Source organism: Malania oleifera, chromosome 7, assembly GCF_029873635.1.
Source record: "Malania oleifera isolate guangnan ecotype guangnan chromosome 7, ASM2987363v1, whole genome shotgun sequence".
Taxonomy (NCBI): domain Eukaryota; kingdom Viridiplantae; phylum Streptophyta; class Magnoliopsida; order Santalales; family Ximeniaceae; genus Malania; species Malania oleifera.
The window spans coordinates 111,599,124-111,615,079 of NC_080423.1; the positions used below are offsets into that span (position 1 = coordinate 111,599,124).

General features: G+C 38.6%; 1 protein-coding gene across 1 annotated transcript; it reads left to right on the plus strand.

Annotated features, from left to right (window-relative positions):
• Nucleotides 1-4,914: 4,914 nt before the first annotated feature.
• Nucleotides 4,915-11,128, plus strand: LOC131159437 (pentatricopeptide repeat-containing protein At5g61800). Its single transcript, XM_058114343.1, has 2 exons — nt 4,915-6,683; nt 10,915-11,128. Exons 1-2 carry the CDS (start codon nt 5,123-5,125, stop codon nt 10,947-10,949), a joined length of 1,596 nt encoding a protein of 531 aa, XP_057970326.1. The 5' UTR covers nt 4,915-5,122; the 3' UTR covers nt 10,950-11,128.
• The last annotated feature ends 4,828 nt before the right edge of the window (nt 11,129-15,956 follow it).

A 15,956-nucleotide genomic window follows, 5' to 3' on the forward strand; every position in this document is an offset into this window, starting at 1 on the left:
AGTTGGCTATCCTTTGAGTAGGCTAGTAGATTTGTATGTGCATGAGATTGTGAGAATGCGCGGAGTACCGGTGTCCATAGTATCAGATCGGGATCGAAGGTTTACTTCTCGATTCGGGATGAGCTTGCAGGAGGCATTGGGGATGAAGCTTACTTTCAGTACAGCGTTCCACCCCCAGACTAATGGATAGTTGGAGAGGACGATACAGATATTGGAAGATATGTTGTGAGCTTGTGTGTTGGACTTCGATGGTAGCTGGATACAATTTATGCCACTTGTAGAGTTCTCTTATAACAACAGCTTCCAGTCTAGTATCAGGATGGCACCGTTCGAGGCTTTGTATGGTCGGAGGTGTCAATCTCCTTTGTGTTGGGATGAGGTTGGTGAACGTTAGGTGTTAGGACCTGAACTCATGCAGCATACGTCTGAGAAGGTGGGTTTGATCTGGGAGAGGATTAGATCAACTAAGAGTCGGCAGAAGAGTTATGCAGATGTTCGCCGCCATGAGTTAGAGTTCGAAATGGGAGGTAAGGTATTTCTGTGTATCGCTCCGATGAACAGGGTGATGAGATTTGGGAGGAAGGGCAAGTTGAGCCCAAGGTATATCGGACCATTCGAGATACTTGAGCAGGTGGGTCTAGTAGCCTACAAGATTGCATTACCTCCAGCACTTTCGAGGGTCCACGATGTGTTTCACGTATCCATGTTGAGGAGGTACGTGTTGGATCCTTCGCATGTTATTAGTTATGATGAGTTGGAAATTGGGGATACTTTAGCATATGAGGAGATACCTGTTCAGGTTCTGGACCGTAAAGTTCAGAAGCTTCGTACCAAAGAGATACCGTTAGTGAAGGTATTGTGGCGAAACCACGAGATTAAGGAAGCTTCTTGGGAACTGGAAACGGAAATACGTCAGAAAGTATCCACAATTGTTTTGAGCACTTGTACATGATCCTACTATGGGTTAGGATAGGTGGTTAGTCATTGGAAGTGTGTGTGTGTATTGTGAATTCCTGAGACAGTTGTATATGTAACCACGATATTCCTCCGCCATAAATAAGGGTATGTATGTGTATGTGTATGGTGGGACTGCGCTGTAGTAGTCGCCAGTTTCTTGGTTGTAGTTCGTATATGTGTTTGATTGTATGTGTAAGTTTGTGAATGAGAGATGGCAAATTTCAAGGACGAAATTTTTGTAAGGAGGGGAGGTTGTAAGAACCCGAACCATGATAACTAGGTTTAACTAAGTAAGAGAGGGGCAAATTGGGAATTTGGCAGATTTCATCAACGAAGCCTTTGTTCTTCTCATCGACGAAATTCAGAGACTCGTCGACGAGGAGAAGCCGAGGAGTTTCGAAAATCAAAAATATTAGGATTCGTCGATGAGGCCACCGATTCATCGACGAAGTCAGTGGAAGATTCGTCGACGAAGGCACCATTTCGTCGACGAATTGGGCTGGTTCAAAGGGCTATAAATAGAAATTTTCCTTACTTTTTCATTAAGAAAACTAAATTCTATCTCTTTCTCTCTCTCTAAAACTCTCCCTACTCTCTCTTTCTCTAGATTTCTTCGCCGATCGTTGCTAGAATTGGAAATCTGAAGTTACCACGAGGATCGTGGAAGGATTCTCTACGATTTCTACGAATCGAAATCTTGTTTCAGAGATTTTGGGGTTTTGGCAAAAAATTGAGGTAAGGCTCGATTTTCAATTCTGATCTAGTAGTTTTATAGGTAACTGTCTTGTGAGCATATTCTATACTGTGATTTGTAGGTTTTGGAACTCGGTTTTCTGTTTAGGGGCCTTAGAGTTCAGGATTTATTATTCGGGGAAAAGGTAAAGGGAACTATGTTTATATTGGTTATTTTTGAAATCAGACTCAGTGAAACTATGGTTCACGGTCCTGTGTGTGTTTTGGCTACTCATTTTGGGGAATCTAACGGGGAAAACTATGAATTTTTCATTATTACAGTTTTGGAAAAAAGGGGGCGAAAGGCTGCATCCTTGGTTTTGTTGAAAACCGTGGGTATATGTTGATTTATACTGTGATATTGGGATGGCTGTGCCTTGACTTGTTTAAATTGTATTTGTTTGAAAAACCATGATTTAGATTACCAAATGAGTGTGGTTTGTTTGGTTATATGAGCATGCATATGTGTGTGATATGTTGAAATGATAGTAGGAACGCGGTTCTGAATTGTTCCAGGTACTGAGAGTGTCCGGCTCTATATCCAAGGGCGTGTGTTTACCGCTTGCCATGTGGGCAAGAGTGTCCGGCTCTATATCCGAGAGCGTGTGTTATTGCTTGCCATGTAGGCAAGAGTGTCCGGCTCTATGTCTAAGGGCGTGAGCCTATTCCGGCAGATCAGGCCAAAGGGTGTGGATCCACCAGTTATGCGCTAGTACGATGCCATGGGAGTCGAGGACTAGCTATGTGCTGGTGGCACCATCTTCGCGGGCTGGCTATGGGCCAACGCCGTATGTCGCAGGCCGGCTTCAGGCCGAAGGGTGTGACGACACCAAGATTACTAATCATGTGTATGTGTATGGGTGCGTGTGTGCACTGTGGAAATTAGTACTGAAATGCATTTAACTGCGTGTATGTTGTATCATAATAACACTCAAATGTCACACACCGATATAACCTGTGTTCTTCCTTTCTGAGAAGTGTCTCACCCCTGCTGTACGTACATTTTTTACAGGTCCTTCGGGTAACCGGAATTAGCATCCTGGTGTTGGGAGCGTAGTGGCAGGTGTACCGCGTTTAGCGCTGGGTAAATGCTAGGACTGTAATTTTGGTGGGTTGCCATTTTGGCATGTATTGGGCACCCATTTGTACGTTTTGATAGAGCATTCTGTCTGCTCTTGTATAGACTCTGGTATGGTACTACATATGTATGTATGATTGTTCTACTGCGTGTATGATTGTGTTTGGATGTGTTTAGGATGCCTGGGAACTCCACGTGGTTGGACCCTCATCCTTTGTTCTGAATCTGTGATGATTTGTATGATATAGGGACATGTTAGGTTACATTCTCACCCCTAGGTTCCATTTCGGGGTTCGGGGCGTGACACATAAGATCCTTGCACTTTGTCAGCATCAAAACAGGGATCAGACTCAAAAAATCAACAATTTTTAAACTCATCCCTATGGTATAAGTGCATTTATCATGTAACGGAGGAGGTTGGGTTTTTTAAAACTCTTAATGATAATTTGTATCTCTTATGAGTGGGGTGTCGGAATTACAAGAGTACCCTTGATTGATTTCACCTATGTGAACATGGGAGTGGGGCCGCTCTCTTTGAGAATTGGGCTTATTCTCAAATACGCTCATGAAATTGGGATTAGCACAAGGCCAAAACGTGCTGCCTATTAAAGCTCATGTCAACACTTGAATGATTATGTATGAGCAGTAATTTTTTATTTCCCTTAAGCGGTTATAGTTCAAGTCTGAGACCGCTACTGACTTTGGAGTAAAAATTATTGTTCATTAAGAGAAAGTTCAATGCGGAGCACACCATCATTATGCATAATCATTCAGCTTTGATTGTTAAACTCTCTACATGCATGGTATATACATAATATTAAAATGAGGGGCAAATTGTTAGTGAATTTCAATATTATTATTATATTGTTTGTGTATTATAATAACATTATTATTTTATCTTGGAAAAGAAGATGTACTTTGGATTGGGTTATGGTCATTCATTCATGTATCTTATAAATGCATAAGATTAATTATATGAATGTACCTTGAATCTAAGGTTGTATTTACTTAATATATATAACTTATTTGTTAAGTACATGGAGAATGAATGGTCATTTTATACCTATAAATCGACCTTTGAGGCATTAACACAATATATCAATATCTTCTCTTCATTGTAGTCATATCATCCTTCTTTTGAGTTTAGAGAGTTTGACAAGTAAATAAATGTGTTTTTTTGTAGAGCTTTGAACCCCTCCATTTTGTGCAGAATTGGAGAGAGTCATACGATTCAAATTGGGTTGTTGTATCTTGGGGGAGATAAGTCTTAAGAAGTTATACTACACCAATATGTGGGCTAAGCTAAAGAAGTCTCAAAGGGTTTGAATCTCCTTAAAGAGAACGAAATATCCGTGTCTTAGCCTATTTGTGAATCGTGATTTTATTTTTATTTTATTTGTATTTAAGTTTTATTATTTTATATATATTACTTCATGATCACATTTTGTTATGTATCTATATTTTAATTGAATTAGATATTTATAATTACTTTTAATCTGATATATCATAGACACCATAACATCATATTAATTTTAATATATATCATTAGCATGTTTACAAATATACTAATAATTTATTGTAGCGTAAAAAAACAAGAGTTATATATTTGAGGTAATGAAGAGTTGTTGAAGGACATACAAATTTTTTTGAATATTTGTTAAATTATTTATTTTGTTTCCAAATGAACATATTTAATTATGGGGTTCTATTTTTTTTATCTTATGTTTTTAAATATGAATTTCCAATCAAGGTAAAAGACATTTATCTCCTTTAAGATTTGTCAAAAAAGATAGAAACCTCTTATGAGATTTCAAAAATACCATATACCTCCTCTAAGGTTTTAAAAATATTACAAACCTCTCATGAGTTTTGCAAAAAAAAAAAAAATATATCTCCTAAAAAATTCATCTTTTGATAAATCTTAGGAGAGACACTTGAAATTTTTAAAATCTCAATGAAGGTTTTTGAAAATTTTTAAACCTCATGAAAAATAATTATATTTTTACAAAACCTTAAGAAAAATTAGTACCTTTTGCACTTAATTTAAATATCAATAAAATTTAATATTATTTAATATTATTTTGTTCAAATCCATAAATGCAAGCATCTTTCTCACGATGCTCTTTTTCCCAAACATGGAGCTTTTGCTCAAAAAAATAAAAATAAAAATGCAGGAGGTATGGAAATTTGATGTCAGCCGCATCGCTGCTGTTCTGCTGCGGTACCCCAAGGAAGGACCAGCGCAGTCGCAGCCATCGTCATCGTCATCGTCGTCGGCATCTAGAAGTTTATCCTGAACCTACCTACATCCTCCTCCTCCTCCCCAGCCAGTTTTGGAGGTAGTTGTGATTGATTATGGTGGCAAGTTTTATTGTTATAAAGAATGTAATCCGGCATTGCAAGACCATCCACCAGGTCCACCAGGTCCACGCCCACGCCGTCACCTCCGGTTCTCTCTCTCTCCACCCCTCCCTCTTCCTCTCCTCCATTCTCCACGCTTTCACTACCCTTCTCGCCGCCGCCGCCGCCAACCCCAACACTTCTCACCCTCCACCCTCACTCTTACTTAGCTATGCGCTTTCTGTTTTCAACCTCATCCCCAACCCCTCCTCCTTCTCCTACAACACCATCATCCGGGCTCACACCTCCCTCCTCCTCAGCCCCTTCTCCGCCCTCGCTTTCTTTTCCCGGATGCGCCGCCTCTCCGTCCCTCCCGACTCCCACACCTTCCCTTTCGCTCTCAAGGCTTCCGCCCATCTCCGCTCCCTTCCCCTTGCCCAAGCCCTCCACTCCCAAGCTCTCAAGTTTGGATTCTGCGCCGACTTGTTCCTCCGAAACTCCCTCATCTATTCCTACTCCGTTTCTGGCTCACTAATGGAAGCACGCCGCGTGTTCCATGACGGTTACCCCAGGGACGTCGACCTCGTCTCCTACAACACTTTGATTAATGCCCTTGTGAAGGCCCGTGAGACCGGGGCTGCACGCCAGCTGTTTGATGCAATGCCTGTTAGAGACGCCCTGTCGTGGGGCACCCTTCTATCCGGCTACGCCCAGAACAACCAGTGTCGGGAAGCCCTCCAAATCTTCAATCAAATGCTCACTTCTACATATGTTCGTCCCGACAATGTAGCTCTGGTTTCTGCCTTGTCTGCCTGCGCTCAGCTGGGAGAGTTACAGCAGGGCAAGACCATCCACGATTTCATCAAAAGAAACAGTACCCATATTGATTCATTCTTGTGCACTGCCTTGGTGGATCTCTATGCCAAGTGTGGGAGCATTGATACTGCAAAGGAGATCTTTGAGTCAACCCCGGACAGGAACTTGTTCACGTGGAATGCCCTACTTGTTGGGCTTGCATTGCATGGGCATGGCCGGCTTTTACTGGATTATTTCTCCCGGATGATCAAGGCCAGAGTTGGTCCCGACGGGGTCACGTTCTTAGGAGTCTTGATTGGTTGCAGTCACGCAGGTCTAGTTTGTGAAGCCCGACGGATTTTTGATGAGATGGAAGCAGTGTATGGCGTTCCTCGTGAGCTGAAGCATTATGGTTGCATGGCTGATTTGCTAGGACGGGCTGGTTTGATTGAAGTGGCAGTGGAAATGATAGAGGGTATGCCAATGAAGGGTGACCTGTTTGTGTGGGGTGGCTTGCTAGGTGGATGTCGAATACATGGAAATGTTGAGATTGCAGAGAAAGTAGCAGAGCATGTGATGGCGATGAACCCAGAAGATGGAGGGGTTTACTCGGTCATGGCGAATGTTTATGCCAATGCAGAACGATGGGATGATGTTTTAAGGATGAGGAGATGGTTGGGAGCAAGAAGGGGGGTAAAGAAGAACACAGGGGGTAGTTTGATTCGATTGAATGGAATTGCCCATGAGTTTGTTGCGGGGGATGGCTCGCATCCCGAAACTGGTGAGATATATTTTGTTCTAGATGTCTTTATAAAGCATCAGTTAGAACCATGCTGACACGCTTATATCACACATAATATTTCAAGTATAGATGTGCATGTAATGATATCTGTTTGCAAAGTGTGAATTGATTGCAATTAATAATTATATGCTCAATTTTGTAACTAACACAAGATTGAAAGATTTTGATTAATGATTAGCAATTTCTCAGCTTCTCTTCTCAAGCAAGCCAGTTATTGGTTGAGCAATTAGATTTCATTATTAGGTTCCCATATTTATTGGATATTTTCCACCTCAAATGTGAGATCCAAATCCAAGACAGGAATAGATATGTTAATATCTCTCCCATCATGAAAGGATACAGAGTTTTAAAGAGAATCCTTTTGCAGATCCGTACTTATCAACACATAAATGAATTGATAAAAGGAAAAGTCTATGCCACATAAATCAGGTTGACTCAGATAGATTATCATAAGATTTATTTAACCCAGTGCATTTTCAAGATGATGCCATGACGGGAGAGCCAAAAGCTCTCATTACCTAGTATTGTTTCCCCATTTCTACAGTACCTACATAATGAATAGGCTGACACTTTATTATATAGAACAAACAGAGAATAATGGGACAATTAATGATCTAAAGATAATGGTGGCCTACCCAGCTTAGCCATTTTCCTTGGCGAAGGAAGCATCGGTTAATAGTTCTAATATGAGTCTTGTCTTGTTATATATGGATCATATGTCTTACTACTTGTCTTTTCTCCTCTTGATTGATCAACAAGAAACAAGGAAATCTTTCTTGCATGGAATGCCTTCTGCTTTTGGTTCACTACCTTTTAAACTATATTAGGAACTGCGATTAGCATGCCTTTGAATTTGTTTCATTTAGTAAACTGCTCTTTTGTGGACAAAACTATTATTTGATCAATAATTTAATATTTAACATCTCCTTCCATACAGATAATCCCTCCAAATTTTCAATGCATACACCACTGCAACTAATTCCAGATCATGGGTAGGATAATTCTTTTTATATTCTTTTAACTGTCAAGAGGCATATGCTACAACTGTACCATATTGCATCAAAACACATCTGAGCCCCTTCAAGGACACGTCACTGTAGATCACATAATCATCATTCCCTAATGGAATAGTTAATACTGGTGTAGTGACGAGTCGCTGCTTCAATTCCTAGAAGCTCTGTTCGCAATCATCATTCCATTCAAACCTATCATTCTTCCTGGTTAGTCGCGTCAAAGGCCCTAATTGTAACGACTTGCCTATTTTACCATATATATTTTTTCACATAAAGACATAACATCATTCATAATTACCATGTTTCCCTATTATACTGATATAAACATGGTCCGCCCAGATACGGGTACTGGGGACATACCTCTCAAACAACTTTGACACCTAAGCAGCAAGAAACGTAATTTACATACAACTATCCAATCAATCACAATACCAGAGTTCTATTAAATCCACTAATTATATATATACAATCATCTACCAAAAGATTAAAATGTATCCTAGGGCCATTTCCCAAAGTAAATCTGACCCTAGCATAACAACTCACCCTTCTGACAGGGTAGCACAGTCCAACTCTACCGTTGCGGAGCTCTATCTGCTTCTCTACCCGGATTTCCTAAAATGTTTTAATGTTAGGGTGAGATACCTCTCAGTAAGGGAAATAAACTAGTATCAGTGTGTGACAACATGAGTATTTTCGTGTTGTACATATAAATAGTACATAAAACATAATTGGAAAAATCTGACTATACTAAATTGAGTAAAATATGATTTGTCAATTCATAATATAACACATTGCATACTGTACATGGAAAACATCTTATATAACTGTACTATACTGAAATAACATTCAGGATGGATAGCTAGCTGATGTCATGTCTTACCCTCACATGACTGGGTTGTGTGGCCCTAAGGCGAGACCTAGCAATGGTTGGCCGACCATGCTAGAACAAACATAAATCTGTAAGTAAGATGGGCTTCCCCCACCTGGTCCCGAACTGCCAAGGGAACATCACCACTCTACACTGAAGCCACATCGACTGCCATCTCCCACACAACTAGTTGTGTGGTAGCACTATTATAATTCTGAACATATAGCTACAGTACCGTGCTCCTGAAAATTGAACTATATCATATCATCCGGGTTCTGATAACAATAATATGTTTCATATATTGAACATAATATCTGACATGATAATATTTCATGAATTCTGTAATATCATACATGAATATGGCATCTGCGCCAACATGAATCATGACATCTGCGCCAGTATAACATAGCATGTAATCTTGGCATCTACGTCGGCATATCATAATATACTAAACATGAATTTCTTACACTATTTTTGTAACGACCCGAATAATAATGAGGTTTATATAATAAAGAGAGAGAAAAATGGAAACAGGAAACAGAAGGAGGTAGTCGACGAAGTGTTCGTCAACGACATTACATTTTGGAAGGAAAAACAAAAAGGGGGATCATTAGGGCTTCGTCGACGAATCCCCTGTATTCGTCGACGAGGGCTTTAGAGAATTCATCAACGAAGACTGAATTTCGTTGATGAAAAATTATCGAGAGAGGTTTTGAACTGACTGAATTTCGTCGACGAGGATTGAATTTCGTCGATGAAATTAATGAAGGATTCGTCGACGAATGACGTGACTCATCGACGAATTCCCCTGTTCTATAAATATGAAAAATCCGATTTTTAATTTCATTGTTAAGCTATCTTCATCCTCTCTCTCTCTCTCTCTCCCTCCCCTTCGGCTCTCTCTCTCTCTCTCTCTCTCTCTCTCTCATCATTTTTGGGCCAAATCTTCGCCGAATCGACGATTTGAAGTCACCACGACGCTCCTAGGGAAGTTCTCTCCAAATCTGTCGGAGCGGATCGTTGGTGAAAGCGAGTTGGAAATCATCCTAGAGTTGAGATAAGGCCTTTTAAACCAAATTTGGTCTTATGATAATTATAGGAAATGATATACGCATGAAAATACTGAAGTTTAATACTGAGAGTTTTCATTTTCAGGGTATTGGTTAGGAAATTCTACGGGTGTTAGACTAGAATATTTTTGGGCTTTCTCAGTGGCCAGGTAAGGGGATAAATTAAACTAATTCTTTTGAGAAAATATATATATAGCATTTGATTTCAGGAATGTAAATATGTTTACATATATATATGATTTATATTTGGGAAAATATTGTTGAAAACGATGGTATGTTGAGTATGTGAAAAATCTGTTAGTGTGGTAAGAGTATAAAATGTTACGAAATACTGTTTTCTGAAATGGGATTATGACATAGATTTTTATAATGGGAAAACTGGCGTACGGGCTGAGATTTTTATACATGTTTGCCGGCGTACGGGCCGTGCTATGATGTGATTTGCCGGCGTATGGGCCATGCTATGATGTGATTTGTCGGCGTACGGATTGTGGTATGTTGTGATTTGCTGGCGTACGAGCCGTGCTATGATGTGATTTGCCAACGTACGAGTTGTTCTATGATTTGCCGGTGTACGGGCCGAGCTATGATAAATGTGTAATACCGGTGTACGGGCCGATGATTTTCTTGATATACGTATATATGCAAAATGATATGATTGGTGTGAAAATTAATGATATGAAATATGCATGTATCACAGTTTTAATATATGTTATATGGTATTAGAACTTGGTTGACTTGGTTTAGGCTAGCACTTGCACGGTACCGTTGCTATGTGTCCATAGTTTTCGTGATCATGATATCTGTGTTAACGCCGCTGTATGGAGTGGTGTGAGATTGGATGGTCGATGTGGTTTTAAGAAGTGTGTGAGCGCCTCTGGTGTACGGATCAGGTCTGGCAGACCCATCGGACTTACAGACTGTACGATTGACTTGGCAGTGGTCGGCCAACCATTGTCAGGTCCGCCTTCAGGCCACACAACCCAGTCATGTGGGGGTAATACATGACAACATTTAGCTAACCTACTAGGAATGTTTTATGTTATTATTATTATATGAGATGAGATTTGTTTATGAAAATGCATTATGTTTTACCATGATTTGATATATGTATGTTTTCCCAAATTTGACAAAATAGTTACTGAATATATTATGTATGGTATATGTAGAACACGAAATACTCATGTTGTCATACACTGGGATTAGTTTATTTTCCTTACTGAGAGGTGTCTCACCCCTAAATTTTATAAACTTTATAGGAGCCCAGATAGGAGGGCGGGAAAAGCCCCGCTGAGCTAAAGCTGTTGTCTGCCCTTTTTGAAGGGTAAGTTTTAGTAGGGACATATAAATTTTTGTGGCAAATGTCTCTAGATTTTGTTATTTTGGGATGTATATATTGGGATACAGTGGATGTACTGACTCTGGTATTTGTAGTAATATGATGAATGTTTTGTATTTACAATATTGTGATTATATGTTTCCCCGTTGCTTAGGCTTCCGCTATGTGTTCTGATATATCCCTAGTACCCACGGGTCCAGGTGGATTATGATCTACTGAGGGGATTTATGATAATGATTTTATAAAAAAAAAAAAAAAGTGGGAAAAATTAAGCAGGTCATCACAAATACAACAAGTATTTGTCATTATCAAAGTCGGGTGTGACCTATAAGGTCAACAGGAGCTTTGGACTCCTCTATTTGTATAGAATTGGAGAGAGTCGTACGATTCTGATCGGGTTGTTGTATCCTGAGGGAGACAAGTCTTGAGAAGTTCTGTTACACCGGTTCGTGGGCTAAGCCAATAAACCGCAGAGGGCTTGAATCTCCTTAAAGAGAGCGAGATATCCGTGTCTCAGCTTATTTGTGAATCGTGATTTATTTTTTTATTTTTTATTTGTAAATTTATCATTTTATATTATTAGTATTTCTAACAATTTTAAGGAGATTCAAAGTATGGAGCCTACAGTCCTTGAGAAACCAAGTGAAAATGTTGGAGATCGCGACAAGACTTTTCGGTTTAGAGGAGCCTACTTCAAAAGATGGAAAGACAAAAAAGTTTTACATAATAAGTATGACACCAAGGAGGAAAAAGGTAAGATGTAATTCTGCAAGAAAATGGTAATACTAATAACGGTAATACCATAAAGGTAAATTTTATTACTTCCGAACATAATACTTTGTTCAAAGGTCTTTTTCCTAAAAACCCTCAATTAAAACCTAAGAGGAGAAATATGAAAAATAACAATAGACCTCACAAAATGAATAGGGGCAATCCTAATCAAAAGAATTTGAATCAAGGACCCCTTTACAAGAAAAACAACAATGTTTCTAATGTTTGTGGCAAAAATAGGCATATTACTCGAATTTGTAAATTTTGAAAATGTGGACCTATTCCTCAATCTAATATTATTGAGGAATAGTTTGTGGTGATGTTTATTGATATAAATATGGTCCACAATATTGAGGGGTGGTGGGCAGACTCAAGTGCTAATAGGCATGTCTGTTATGATAAATCTTGGTTCAACATGTACACTCCTTTTTGAGGAACCAAAAACTATGCTAAAGAATAATATTTTGAGATGAAAGATTTAAGAGAGGCTAATATTATTTTAGGCATCAAAATTACAAGATCGTGTGATGGTATATATCTTGATCAGTCGCATTATATTGACAAAATTTTGAATAAATATGACTATAATAATTGCAAGCATGTTACTACTCCTTTTGATTCAAGTAATCACTTATTTCCTGTTAAGAATAAGAATAAAGTGGTTAATCAAGAGGAAAATAATAGCATTATTGGTAGCCTGGGATATGCAACTGATTTAACTAGACCTGACATTACATATGCAGTAGGAATACTTAGTAGATTTTTGAGTAAGCCAGGAAAAGAACATTGGAATGTTCTTGAAAGTGTAATGAAATATTTAGTTGGTACCAAAAAATTATGACTTATCTTTTACTAAGTATCCTACTGTACTTGAAGGTTTTTGTGATGCTGATTGGAATACTTTGTCAGGTGATTCTCTCTCTACCACAAGTTATATTTTTACTTTAGGTGGTGGTGCTATTTGCTGGAAATCTAAAAAACAAACAATAATTGCTAACTCAACTATGGAAGCTGAGCTTATTGCTTTAACATGAGCTAGTGAAGAAGCAAGTTGGTTAAAAGATATGTTGTAAGAAATCCCATTTTGGGAAAAACCAATACCACCTATCCTAATTAACTGTGATAGTACTACTGCAATTAGTAGAGTGAACAACCGTTATTATAATGGTAAATCTAGACCCATAAGAAGAAAACACAATACTGTGAGATCATGTTTGAGTAGTGACATCATTAATGTGAGTTATATAAAATCTTCTGAAAATCTTGCGGATCCATTAACTAAGGCCTTAGCAAGAGAAAGGGTCTAGAATACATCGAGGGGGATGGGATTAAAGCCCGTATAATCATGAACCACGTATGAGGATACCCAACCCAAGGGCCAGAGATCCTGTAATTGAGTTTAATGGGAAGAACGAATCATATGGTGGTCGTAAGAAATGCACTATTATTTTTAAAACTCATCCCTATGGTGTAAGTGCATTTATCCTGTAACGAAGGAGGTTGAACTTTTTAAAACTCTTAATGATAATATGTATCTCTTATGAGTGGAGTGTCAGAGTTACAGGAGCACCCTTGATAGATTTCACCTATGTGAGCATGGGAGTGGGGCCGCTCTCTATGAGAATTGGGCTTATTCTCAAATATGCTCATGAAACTAGGTTAAGCACAACGCCGAAACGTGCTGGCTATTAAAGCTCATGTCAACACCTGAGTGGTTATGTGTGAGCAGTAATACTTTATTTCCCTTAAGCAATCATAGTTCAAGTCTGAGACCACTACTGACTCTGGAGTAAAGATTATTGTTCGTTAAGTGAATGTTCAATGCAGAGCACACCTTCATTATGCATAATTGTTCATCTTTGTTTGTTAAACTCTCTACATGCATGATACATACATAAAATTAAAATGAGGGGGGAATTGTTAGTGTATTTTAATATTTTTTTAATATTATTATTTTATCTTGGAAAAGAATATGTATATTATTATTTTATCTTGAAAAGATGAAGATGTATTGTGACACCTCGAACCCGCCAAGTGGGGCCCGAATGCCACGTGTTCCAATCACCTGTATCCGATACCATAATTAACATGCACACAACGGAACATAAATAAATAACCTCAAATAAATACCAGAGTTCTTTATAACAACCCAAAAACGAACACTACAACATCCAGATATCCATATCCACAACCAGCATTTAAAATGTAATCCCGTACAAATATATTTATACATATATCAGTATCTCACAATACTCCAAAAAGAAACCAGCAAAAATAGTTCCAGCCTAGGCTTTCAAACCCAGTCTCCAGAAGAACCTGAAAAATTGTTAATCCACTAGGGTGAGACACTTTTCAGTAAGGGTGGAATAAATTATAACAGTGTGTGAGAAATGAGTTTTAATATTTATATATCAAAATAAACTGTTTCTCACATAATATCAATAACAACTGAAAAAAATGTACCATTAATAACATCCCCGATATCTAATATCATACACACATCCAATATGCACAAGTACATAATTTTTATGTAGGCCAAAGTCCCTAAGGATAAGGAAGATTATCCGCCCATACAAGTAGCTTCCCTCTGCTCTGATACTAAAACTACTTACCAGAGCACTCACCTTACTTAGTAAGCCCTCAGGTGAAAAATTATCTCGCCGCCAGTATACACATCTTTATTATTTTAAAGGCGAAGGTTTTCGAGAATCGGGATGTCTACCCGCCCATACAAGTAGCATCCCTTTGCACTGATATCAAGGAACTACCTAGCAGATCACTCACCTTTCTTAGTAAGCCTTCAGTGGTATGTTTACCTCGCCGCATGCACACACATGCATTCACAATATGTTATACCATTATTTTTATGTTATAATTAAATTCACATGTGCACAACACATCCACACAGGAATCACGCATCTCATACTTCATCTTCCAATGTCCTCGGTACGTGGTCCACACAGAGCAACTGCATACATGTCAGTACGTGGCCCACACAGGCACCTACGTACTTCTTATCTACACGTGGCCCACACATGCACCACTACCCACACGGGATACATAACATGGCCCACACAGGCGCCATTATCCACACAAGATATAACGTGGCCCACACGGGCACCACTACCCACACAGGGTACATAACATGGCCCACACAGGCGCCATTATCCACACATGATATAATGTGGCCCACACAGGCACCACTCCAGCTTCTGCAACACATGGCCCACACAGGCACCACTATTCACCAGTATCCAATCCTCATGACCTACCCGTCATACATCAGTAGAACAAGTTCCTCGACCTACCAATGTCCAACCCCATATAAATAACAATATGACAAGCTCCTCGACCTGTCAATGTCATATCATGATTTATATTTAGGCAATATAACAACCTCCTCATACCAACATTATATTGAGATGCATACGAATAACCAAACCAGTTAGTTCACACTGACGCATCAATGCATTTCCACATAGGAATCCAACAAATCAATTCATTTCTCACACAGTATTCTAACAGATCAATATATTTCCACACAGGAGTCAAGCATAACAATTAATTCATCATATCATAATAATTCCAATCGCCCCCACATGCAAGCCCAAATACCACAATAATTCATATTCAATTTATTAGAAAAAATTTCTCCCATGCCACATGAATTTAATATCATATGCAATTATCCCAAATATAAATCTTAAACAAAATCATCATTTTCTAGTACTCAAACGATTCTAAAAATTATATAGATAAATAATAAATTTCATACACTCGTAAATAACCGGTTCATCTTAATAAAATACTGATATAATTTTATTCCCCCTTACCTGATTCCTTGAATCACACCTGCAGGGCTCCCAAAATTATACCCGTAGCGCTCACTCGAACCCTGATTCAATCAAATCCCAATAAAATATTATTTTAATATTTCCTAATTTACAATAATTAAATAATAATTAATTTTTAAATAACCCATTTATCCTAATTTTGGGCTATTTCTACAACGATCCCACGAGAAATTCGCTTCGCTAGATTTGTAGAGAATCATCCCTAAATTCTCGTGGTGGTGTCCAATCGTCAATTTGACTTAAAATTTAACAAAAAATGAGGTAAGAATGAGAATTTGTCTTACTTCAAGAGATTTGCCTACGTTACTCTAATGACAAATCCACTTAGGTAGATATG